This window comes from Sinohyriopsis cumingii, chromosome 10 (genome assembly GCF_028554795.1).
Source record: "Sinohyriopsis cumingii isolate HCF-2022 chromosome 10, ASM2855479v2, whole genome shotgun sequence".
NCBI lineage: Eukaryota > Metazoa > Mollusca > Bivalvia > Unionida > Unionidae > Sinohyriopsis > Sinohyriopsis cumingii.
The window spans coordinates 68,870,275-68,883,379 of NC_142970.1; the positions used below are offsets into that span (position 1 = coordinate 68,870,275).

General features: G+C 33.4%; 1 protein-coding gene across 1 annotated transcript in view; it reads left to right on the top strand.

Annotated features, from left to right (window-relative positions):
* LOC149790349 (uncharacterized) overlaps positions 1 to 13,105 on the top strand; it is a 145,256-nt gene that overhangs the window by 74,834 nt on the left and 57,317 nt on the right. Inside the window, exon 6 of the mRNA XM_089972393.1 lies at positions 3,857 to 3,880. Within this exon, the coding sequence (XP_089828519.1) occupies positions 3,857 to 3,880 (24 nt within the window). The remainder of the gene's footprint in view (positions 1 to 3,856; positions 3,881 to 13,105) is intronic.

Here is a 13,105-nt window from a genome sequence, read left to right on the forward strand (position 1 = left end):
CTCACGTGATACAACAAAGCGTAAAAGGATACACTCCTACGGTCCGCACATGCGACGCGTGGTGGAACGTTGCGACAGAGTAGATCGTGCCTCTTCTGCATCCGAAAGCCAAATGAGGTCAGAGTTGTGATATCTATCTTCAAGTAGTTTCTCGCTAAGACTTTTTTTAAATGATTCAAGCTTATTCCCGGTACTAAATGTTTTCGTAATTACAAAAATATAAATTTCGACACAAAGCGAGCAATCCTTAAGCACACACACACACACAGATATATATATATATATATATATATATATATATATATATATATATATATATATATATATATATATATATATAGTTACGTTCCTATGATTTTAAACTCTGTCACAGAAAGAGTAAATCTCAAGATATAATTAATTTTCCTTGAATTCAGAGTGAAAATTATAATGGAACTTATAGGAATGTGATTAAGTTTTAATTAATACAAAATGTGTTGACACCAGTCCAAAAGCGTACAATGTTCCACACAATATACAATATTCTAGAACCCCTTAAACAATTACAATATTTTAATCCAGGCTGTCTCTTTAATGAGTCCTCATTAGTTCCAGAGAAGTGTTATAGTCCAAAAGGTCTAAGTGCACTGTGTAAATCCAATGAATAATTTATATAAATAACTCTTCTCAAATTATTACTAATTCCAACTATAAACTCCGATCATAGATCCTGAAAGATTGATATTAAACATGAATGAACCATTGTTTGCCACACTCTGTATATACTAATTTAACTTGACCTAAGACACAATGAAATTTCCTACGGAAGATCCCAGGTCTTGAAGTCAAATTTTAGTAAACATCCTATGTATCATGCTAAATGTCCGGTAGGTCAACACAATACCCATAATCACAAACAAATTTGAAGCACACAATAAAACTATAAATAACAATATAGTAAGCCCAATATTAAAAGACAACATAAACATATAGGAGTACTGTATTATGCAAAAACAAAACACCATGTAAAGTATGTGTACTTGGTACCTTTATCTTCAAAGATTATGAAACTTAGGTGCTACCTAAAAAAACTATAACTTGTTTTATCAAAACTGCTCAAAGAAATCTCAACTGAAAAAAAGTAAAATAGTATATCAAAATACAAATATTAACACCTCTGTTTTCTTTTACAGAAAGTCTCGAACTAAACGCCATTAATAAGTACATTTTGATTTGGCATTTAAAACGTATCATTGCGTTTAGAAACATGATTGATATTTGAAGAAAAGGTGTAATACCTAAAGTGCTTACTTGTCATCGATAAGCATCATTTATTAAATATTCCATTTTCTCCGTTACCTTTATGTTGTCAGAATCATGCTGCATTTAACGATATTGCCCGCACGTGCACGACTCGTGTGCATAAAAGAACTACTTTGTAAACAAACCATGTACACTCAAATAGTAGACTTTAGGTTTCAGTTTATTAAATTTGTTTGTGGATAAACTAAAACGGCCGTTTCGTGTATTCCAAAGTAAAGATGATAATTTGATGTCGACGAGTTCACTGAGTTACAAATTCCATTTTAATCAATCATTGGAATGAACGTGATATTCAAATTGTCCACAACAAACGTGAGAGTCGCAGTATTGAAGATACCATTCTGATCATTTAACGTGAGAGGCCCAGTATTGAAAATACCAATCTGATCATTTAAACAGTTATTTAGGAGAATTTCGTTGATGGAATCGTTTAGACTATGACCAGTGATCTCTGAGGTATATGACAATAACATAGAAAGGCATGCTGAGGACAAGGACTATCGCAAATCCGTGGGGAAAAAAGGAAATGAAGGTCTTGTTACAAAAGTAAGAGCCTCCGCCGCATGAATGTATTGTGATACATCAGACGCTTTGTAATTTTCGGCGCTAACTATACTGATACAACGTTTCGTATTTAGGCTAGCGCGATATACGCCATTATACTGAGTACATGTCATAACATAACTGGACAAATATGCAAGTAATAACCATAAACAAATCTTCTTTAGCTGGTTATAAGAATGGCGAAAAGAAACTTACATATTTGCATCTTGAATTTCATCGAAATGTCCTTTCTTAGTTCTGCAAATCCAAATTACATGAACTATGTCATGGGTTCTAAAACTTCCGTACACATTTATGGACATTTTACTGTGTGTTCGACTAAGTTCCAAGTGAATTCTACTTACTGCACTGAAAATGAAATGAACCTGATATTCCACAGTGTCATTTTTATAACTACAATTGAAAGAGTTAATATTTTCTCACATTTTGATTCCAAACTTTCAATGACCGAGCGGAAACACACATGCAGCCGAGTCAAAGCTCGTCTCAGGCTCACTGATCAAAACACATGCACATGCATTTTATGTTGAATTGAAACCACTAGTAAATTCAACGGAATTGAATAGAATTTCATACACCAGAAAAGACCAACAAAATCCATTCATTCCAGGACAACCGGAAAAGATGTTGCAATGCGCATTCATTCACAATATGACTCTAGATTTCAAATTAAAGTAGACAAAAAGCGGCAAGACCTTTTGTAAGTGATGTCGAACTCACGAATTGGTTCAAATTTTGATGGCCAGAGTTATGTGCAAATTAATATTGTTATTGTGTACTGAGGAATCTGCGGATGGGTATTTATTTAGAAATACAGCATAAATTAAATTACTCTGTTTCTTAAAGGTCTTCCAAAAAGGACTCACACAAAATGTATATCGTGAGAAAACTTCAGATCCTGAAACGACGAGATTAAATTTGAATATAAACCAATATCGTTTAAAAGATAGAAGAACTCAGATGGAATATCATCACGAGACGAAACCAAGGGTAAAAATCCCTCGTATAGTTTGTTGTTGCGACATCTGCTAGAACTTTGTTGAGGTATAGATCGGTCTCCTATTCATTTGAGAGCCAACTGTGCTGAGAGCGGATATATATATATATATATATATATATATATATATATATATATATATATATATATATATATATATATATATACACGGACAAGTAGCTTAACTCAGGCGTAATTTATTATGTAACAGACAAAGAACAAGTATAGTGAACTCTAAATATAATTTATTCTCCTCGACTTCAGAGTGAAAATTAAAGAGGAAGTAATGGGATTATGACTTAGTTCCAATTATTCCAGAATTCCCTTTCACAAGTCCAAAAGCTTACAATGTTCCGAATGAATTCCAACAGTTAAGACAATGACAATGATTTAATCCCGAATGTCTCTTTTAATGACAGTTCATTATTTCCACAGTAGTGGTTTAGCCCAAAATGTCAACGAGCACTTTATTATTCCACTGAATAATTTAAATAAATAATTTCTCACAAATTATAACTGAATCCAACTATAACCTCCGATCATAAATTCTGAAAAACTGATATTAAAATAGGAATGAAAAGTGGTTTGTTACATTCTATGTATACTAATTTCACTTGACCTAAGACACAACTAAGTGTTCTACGGTCATGAACTCAAATTGTAGTTAACATGCCAAATATCATGCCAAATGTCCGGTCGGTCAAGACTATACCTTCAAAGTTCAAGAATACAATAACGCTGTACATAACGAATAGTAACACTATAATAAGCCCAATATTGATAGTAGATATGAGAATTGTAGTATGCAAAGTGAGGGCCATCCAAATTATGCGTACCTGGCACCTATATCCTCAAAGGATAGGAAACCTAGGTACTAAATTTGAAAAACAAACCTACACTATCGTTTATCAAAATCCGTTAATGTAAACAAGCTGAAATAATAGCAAAATATTATATCAAAATGCGAATCTATAAATCTGATTTCTTTTACAGCGATACGTCGTTACAATCACAAAGGTAAGTACATTTTATTCGTCATATATAAAGTACCATTGCTTTTAGAAACATAATTGATATTTTGAGAAATGGTATAATGCCTAAAATGCTTATTTATCATCGATATTCCCCATAAACTATAAGTTAAATCACATTATAGCTATTAATAGTAGTTTATATATATATGTATATATGTATATATACATATATATACATATATACATATATATATACATATATACATATATATCTATGTATATATATATATATATATATATATATATATATATATATATATATATATATATATATATATATATATATATATATATATATATATATATATATACATATATATACACACACACACACATATATATATATATATATATATATATATATATATATATATATATATATATATATATATATATATATATAAAATTGTGATCTAATGATCTATTCCAACTCATCTTTTATCTTTCCTGACCAAATGTGTGATAGACACAGCTTATATATCTATGACTTCGTCTGCACAATTGTTGAAAACATAACTTTGATCTATCGTGAAAAAGAAGAAAAATTAATATTTTTACTTAAAGGTCATAACGATTCGAATCACTAATAAAAACTTTGCTTGTCATTTTTGCAAACTAAGGCATCTTTATTCGAAGACTGCCAGGATTATTACTACATATATACAATGGGTTTTATTTTTTAAACTTACTGAATAGCGTTGAACATCCAACATATACACCAGATTTAATGACAAAGATCAAGATTACATTTTTTAAAAATAAAATGTACAACATTTTACTGCATAGTATATATTTAAATTTTCCTATTCGTTCTAAAACAGTTTTATACCTGGCAATAGACATACTTAGGTGTTGAGAAAGGTTTTACAAGATTTTAAAACCTCATTTGGTAATGGGTTGTTTTCTATTTAAAAAAATAGTTCTTCACTAATAAGATTGTAAGTCATCTAACTCGCACACATGCTTCTTCAATAATGATTTAAAGTAGGTTTGGAGGGAGATATATTCTACTTCTGTATGAGAATAATGCGTTTCGAGTGTCAAAATATAGCAGAATTATCAAGGGTTTTTCCTCGCTTGAGCTAATTTGGTCATGTGGAATTTCAATCGTGTTTTTTCTTGAGTGCGATTATTGATTTAAAAGCTGTTTGCTGCATTCTATAGAATGTAAGTCCAGCTTCGATATTTTAGAATTTAAAGCGTCTTTACCAGTAGTTGTTATTATATTACGCCTTACTGCATTCTGTAACCCACCAAAGTGGTTGCTTTATTATCTGGTCTGCAAAACTGAACCTATACTCTGACATAACTGAACTAATAACTGAGAAAAGTCAATATCAGCTTCAAGATATCTGAATAGATCATTATTTATGTCTTCAAAGGCTGTGTTAAAAATTCTTACCAATGACTGTATAGTATCATGCGCAAGACTAATATATTCCCATTTAGTAAAGGTATTTGTATCAATATATATATATATATATATATATATATATATATATATATATATATATATATATATATATATATATATATATATATATATATATACTGAGTATGATATTACTACTGTGTATAAAATATGCACCTTTCACTAGAGTGTGTTAAGTTCTTTCTTTATCTGAAATAACTTTATTTCACGGACTCTTCATCCGCATCCTATATAATAAAGATGGTATAAAAGTGGTTTTCATGAACCCTACATAAATGCTAGAAGCAACATTAGTAATCCTCATTAAAAATCTGCCGGATATTATTATTTTTGTTATTATTATTATTATTATTATTATTATTATTATTATTATTATCTACGTTTAAATGTATCTGACATATATCGGTGTCGTGTAGATAAGCTGTGACAATACCAGTAACGGAAGAGAATGCAACCCTTGTGACGCGTTATCTGTGTTTATTATCAATACAATCTGCATTTTAGATTCTCTATTCTGGTAACATGGGTATGATAACGGACATATTGTATTTCATTTGCTAGCTAATTGCCAATCCAACAGTAGTTGCAGGGGGATTATAATCGTGATGTAAGCCGTTGTAACGTTGCGTACATTTAGTTATTTGCATTATACTATGTTAATTACCACATATACAGATAATTATTAACCCCATCATCTATTTCTACTGATTTAGTAGCCTGTAAATGAGGCTTTTGTATTGCTTCTTCCATAGTTATTGATCAAGTTCAAACAACCTTGTACACACCATGAGTTTATGCTCACATTACATGAACCCTAAGATTTAATCTGCGAAAGTTACAAACAGGCATCCATGCCAAAACAAAAATAGTAGTGGGGAGGGGTTAAAGGCTATGATCTAGATCCGTACCCAAACACTCCAATTATTAATTACTCGATTTCTGTATCATATGAGTGATAATTATGATTCCAAATACAGCAACCATAAGTAGGCTGTCTAAAATTTACTCTACTTTTAACGTCTTTAAACTTAGAGATATTGAACATACACAGGCCATTAGCTAGAAGCTTCTTACTTCCTTATAGTTTCACTTAATTGGTTATCTACCTGTATGCATGTAAATTCGTATCACAAGAAAAACGGTTGCTTGCCATTTGGGCAAACTAAGGTACCTCGTCCATAGCCTGCCAAAATAATCATCAAATATATACATTGAGTATTATATTTGAAACACATACATCCGATGCTGAAAAAGGTCATGATTAAATGATAATATAAATCAGAAACATTTTACGGCATAGTATATAAAAGGAAGTTTTAAATTTGTATATTCGTTCTGAACCATTACAACAGTATAGACTACAAAAACTGTCAACATAAACTCTTTTATATCGGACAACAGATATACTTATGTGTTGAGCTATGTTTCAAAAGATTTTAAAAATGCTTATCATAATGGTTTTTACTATTACAAAAAATGATCAAATACTTATATCATCAATAATTTTCATAAAGCCTCGTTTTGGACAATAAGTGGAGTAACGGCGGCCATATCACCTAGTGCTTCTGTTTGCCATCGTATGTGATACAATACACGTGATACAATACACACATTAACATTGATGAAAATATGAATTTCGACTCTCTAGTGCAAAACATTTTAAACTTGTCGTTCGTTTTGATGAGTGGAGGAATTTGGTTTATTTCAGAGGGTACAAAACTTACCCATGAATGCAAATAATCTTAATTTTATTAAAGACACTGCAGTTGAAACAGGTAATATCATACTAATTTATGGCTGTCAAATTTGTACTCGATTATCAACGTTTATTACCATTGCTTGTGTGTGTGTGTGTGTGTGTGTGAATTATGACGTCTGCATCCTGATCGTAGATTTTTATATCAATAAATACTTTCAACATGTCAATATTTAGGTAGGGTAAATTTTTAAAGCCGTCACGAAAGGGTTTATTTTCACATTAAATTATCTACAATGTTAGTATGTTATAATGGCTTAAATATATTATGTAAAATTAATATGCATTATCGCAGTACCCGTGAATGCTAAACAAATGGAGAATAAATAATTATCATAAATAATAAAGGAACATGCACGTTTCTCTTTTTTATAGACGATAACCCATCACTGATGAGTATCTCGGTGATACACGAACTTTATTTTTCTTCTCCCTCTGAAAAAACTAACTAGCATTCATATTCTGGATAAAAATATCATAAAACCTTTGCAGTATTGACGAAAAACTTTAAATTTGCTCTTGCAAAAGTATTGGCCACGTATGTTTCCTTTACTTAGCCATTTTACAGGACGGCACGAGCTTCCAATCACCTGATGTGACATGTTCGTGTGACACACGAATCCACTACTCTTAACTAAGAAGAAAGAAATCCCTTTCCACACATCAAAGGAATACTGGATAAACCAGATAGGTGAACGTTAATTTCGTGCACATATACCGCCTGATACTTTTAACAGACGTTGCAGTCACACGAGGATCTCACTCAATAAATGAGGAATTTGAAGTGGACTGAAGGTGTGGAGGGCTATATATTGTATAAAAGGTGTTAATATTCTCCTTTCTTTCTAAGATTTGTTTCCTGTTCAGAAATACACCATCAGTATCAGTTTCTAACTGACGAAATGAATTAGCTCGAGGTGAACTTTCTTTGCGGAATCGACTAAACTGTTATATTGAGGATCGGTATTCGTAGGGAAAATATTTACCTTTGACGATCTGATCCGAATTTATTCTTTGTCTCACCTTACCGATAAAGACTAATAGTTAACACTGGACAACAAATTTTTACAAAAGTCATGTTACTGAAATAAAATTAGTCAATTCTTATCAATTTTTATGTGCTGAACACGAATATGACAGTCAAATTGCAAAATTGGCTCTAGTTTTTTTGTAATCTGCAAGAAATTAATGTTTACATAACGAAATGCATTCCAATAGTAAAAGGTCAACTGTAATAGCCTACCTATAAAAAATCAAGTCATTGACTACATCTTAGATTTCTTCGCCTGTCTCTTGTACAGCTGTTCGGGAGCATCTCTGAGGAGTGTCCAGCAGTAGTCAGCCAGCATTGTAGTGGACCATTTTCCCTGGTATCTTTGTTCCATTGTTGCGATATCTTGACGAAAACGTTCGCCGTGTTCATCACTAACAATACCACAGTTGCTAGGAAAGAAATCCAAATGGGAATGAAGGAAGTGAATCTTTAGAGACATATTGCAGCCAAGTTTCTTATACTTCATCAACATGTCTTCTACTAGTTCCTTATAGTTTTCTGCCCTAACATTTCCGAGGAAGTTTGTAGAAACTAGGCGAAAAGCATTCCATGCTTGTTTCGCGTCACCTTCCAGCAAGTTGTTGAACCGGTCATCTTTGAAAAGCTCTCGAATCTGAGGACCCACAAAAACTCCCTCTTTAATCTTTGCTTCGCTGAGTCGAGGGAATTTTTCATGCAGGTATCGGAATGCTGGCAAAGTCCGGTCAATGGCTTTCACGAAGTTCTTCATCAAACCTAGTTTGATGTGAAGGGGTGGTAGCAAGATTTTCTGAGCCTCAACCAGAGCTGGGTGTTGGATATTCTTCTCTCCAATGGCTACATTCTGCCTGTGAGTCCATTCCTTCCTCATGTAGTGCATTTCCCTTGCTCGGCTATCCCACTCGCATAAGAAACACATGTATTTTGTATATCCTTGCTGCAGTCCCATTAAAAGGGCAACTACCTTCAAATCACCACAGAGGTGCCAGCTGTACTTGTTATACTCAATGGAATTCAGTAGCTGCCTTAAGTTATCGTATGTCTCTTTCATGTGGACAGCATACGCTACTGGAATAGATGGAAGAATGTTTCCATTGTGCAAAAGCACAGCCTTGAGACTCAGTTTCGAAGAGTCCACAAATAGTCTCCATTCTTGTGGGTCATGAGTGATTTTTAAAGCATTCATGAGGCCCTCAATATCGGAACAGAATATCAGATTACTTTCCTTTCTGAAGAAAGGCTCCAATTGCTGGTGGCGCTTTCGATATGCAGTAATTGTGACATCTTCTTCTAGAAGATTCCATTGTTGGAGTCTTGATCCTAGCAATTCTGCCTTGTTCTTTGATAAGTCCAAATCACGAATCAGGTCATTTAGTTCTTCCTGTGTTATTCTGTGTGGGGTTGATGATGCACCACAGTGAAAATCTGGATCACTGCATGCTGATGGACCAGGAGAAGAACAGGTCGACTCACCTTTGTCTTCGTCAGATGAATCAAGAGAATATTCTGCTGGAGGTTCTGGAATAGGAAGTCCCTCACCATGTGGAACTGGTCTCAATGCAGACGGAATGTTTGGGTAGACTATTCTCGACTTCTTTCGCTTCGTTATTCCGCCGGAAAGAGGAGGAACCAAGCAGAAGTAACAGTCATTTAGGTGGTTGCTTGGCTCTCTCCACACCATTGGGACTGCAAACGGCATTGATGACCTTTTGCAATTCAACCACTGTGAAAGCTGTGTTGTACATGTAGCACAGCATATATGCGGAGCCCAAGGCTTGTCTTGGTCACCAACCTTGCATCCGAAGTAAAGATGATATGCCTTCTTCACTTGAGAATTGATACTTTTCTTCTGGTTGGCAAATGTCACTTCCCCACAAATATAGCAAAAATTGTCCGCGGTATTAACACACTTTCGAGGCATTACTGTTCTTTATTGTACGTAAATGGATAAAATAATAAGTTTTATGTAACAGTAGCTTGAACTGTCTCGCACAACGTCTAAAATATTTTAAATGCTGAACCTATCTGATTGGGCTTTATATAGTACACTGCTTACGTCAGCTTCAGCAGCCGCCTGGCATTAGTATAATAGGCCTACACATGTATAGTACACTGCTGACGTCAACTTACTTCAGCAGCCGCATGGCATTAGTATTGCATTGCATCAGAAAATGATGCAATCAACTGTGGATGATGTGAGCATGATGGTATTATGCAATGTTACATCATTATTCCGGATGTTGCTGCAGTCCTACTGGAGAAATTTACACAGTGAAACATAGAAAATGAGGTATATGAATATCTTCAAAACGAGAGCCAATACAAATTTTTCACGGTTATATTCGTGTTCGGCACACCAAAATACTACAGATTAGGGCCTTTTCAAGTCAGTAATGATTTCACTGTTGACCAGTGTAATCGATGGGATCTTATAATAATGTTTAAAGGTGAACATGACCTCTTACCGTTATAGAACTGTCTATGTCGTGACTAAGATTGTTTATATGCCTTGTCAGTCTATGACATTCAATAGCTCAAGGTATTTGCTGTCAAGACGGATGGCCTAAGTAAAGGAGTAAACGGAATACATTTTAAAAATTAACCGCACAATGTTGAAGTTAGCTCTTTTGCCGGCAACATAAAATGACATAATTTATTACTCCATAAACACTGTGGAGCGTGATTTAAGGCCTTGTAAACAGTTTAAATATGCGGATTTAAGACCAATGTGAAGTGTTGATTGTAACACATCAATAATTGTGTCAGGTTACGAGGAGAGCGAACACGTAGCATTTTTATCTTACTCCAAATAAATTGTATATATAGAAACCACAGATTAATCAATAATTTACATGCTGGTACGCTTCACTGCCTAACAATTAATCTGTCAGCCTATCAAGGGACTGATTACTTAAGTATTAACTGACTTATGAACGTTTGGATATCTCATGAATATTATATTCACTTTCATTAAAACTACCCATTCGTACGTTCATGTTTGCATGAATTTACATTCATCCATTCCTACATCCATGTGTGTATACAATTTGTGGTAACACATATACAAAACAAAGACAGTCCAGGTCCTTACATGTAGCCAACGACGATAAGATACATCTTGCCTAGTTCTGGTTGGCCGGTGAAGAGAGATACAATATTTTAAAGAGAGAGAAAATAACTTGATCAAATGAAGAGAAGGAAACATCCCACAGCCTGGTTGAAAGAGGATTTAACCTAATATAGGTCATGAGAGGCTGTACTGAATGCTCGTATTTTTAATCATTGTCATACGATGTTTGCTCCGCATCAACCCAGTTGCGAGTATTTCTTTTAGCCTTCATCGGTTTCATTATATTTTGAGTAAGAAATACTTGGAAGATGATCCGAGCTTGTTTTCTACACTATATACGTACTGCATGTCCCCTGTCCTTTCATTTTGTTGTAAATTTTTACATGGTTGATACATCATGAATTAATAGCTGGTTAGTATTTCGTTACATTGCAATGCTGAGTATAAGTTTCATTTATTGGTCAGATAAATAGGTCCTCCAAAATCTGAATATCGTCATCAGAACATAATAAATTTGTATCGATATTGCTAGATGTACAAGTTTTGTATTTTTAAAGGAAACGTTATAAGCATCTCGCTTTCGAACTAGTCGTTTACTTTAAATATTGATATATCCGGCTTCATATGCTTGAAATGAAATAAATAAAATATGCAAGCTAACCAGTCTCCAATTGGCGTCTAAAGCAATACGCAACGAATATTTCATAGGAATCTGTTAGTTTCCTTATCATTATTATTATTATTATTATTATTATTATTATTATTATTATTATTATTATTATTAATCTCGACTATCAAAATATCTGACATCTCGGATTGTTATGAACATTTCACATAAGCCAGGACAATGCGAATAAAGGAAGAGAATGCAAACTCGCAAGAACGTATCGGAGTTTATTATCAATATAATCGACATTTGGGGATGCTCTTTTCTGGTATTGCGTGTATCATAAAATCACTATTCTCCATTAGCTTGAAGCTAATTCTTTCCACATAGTTTTAAACATCTGGTTTTCAACCTGTATGCATTCCAAAGTATCTTCAATGAATTTCGGGTTATATGCTAGCAATAATATTCAGGTCTTCAAATAACAGCACACAAAAGTTATATCGTTCTAAAGATTAAAATCCTCAACAAAAAACGGTTCAACGTCTTTGAATGTAAATGCTAATCGCTTTAAGACTGAACAACCGACTTAATTGAAATAGCATCATGGGACAAAACCTAGAACAAACTTGATGCATCGTTGAGTCAAGGATTACGATACGGGGTGTGGTCAGAGCGAAGTGAATGCACGAACCAAATCATAAGCATAGACATTAAACTACGTAACAAAAGTTTTGGCTGAAAATCAAAAATTATTAGCCAAACTCAAACTTCCACATCCGTATATACAACATATATGATTATCACAGAACATGCTTTTCATTTCGTTTTTGAAGTCTTTAAGGTTCTCAACAACATACATAATAAATGCTGATACTTTATAAGGTTTCTCTAGATTGTATCGGAATAGTATTGGTGTATGTCACACTTCAAAAGTTAAAACAAGAAAAGGGTTATGTGTTTTGGAGTTTGCGTGAACTTTTTGTCGCTAAATGTGTTGCATCGTAATACAAAAATTAAATTTTGATTCTGTAGCTGACAAATAATTTTGAAGCAGTATCCAATACTTGTGTTATTTGGCCAAACCATCATTTCAACTATGATATTGTAAGTAAATGTATATTTTGACCAATATCAAAAGATAGTGTATGATGCAAAGAGAACATCATTCATGATATGCATATTATATACATATATTTTTCACAATTGTTCATACTGTTCATAAAGTACAGCACCATAAATGGAGGTGTTATGATTCTATAGCTCAGTGTACTCGCTATCACGAGTGACTGCCAACGTGAAGTAAATAG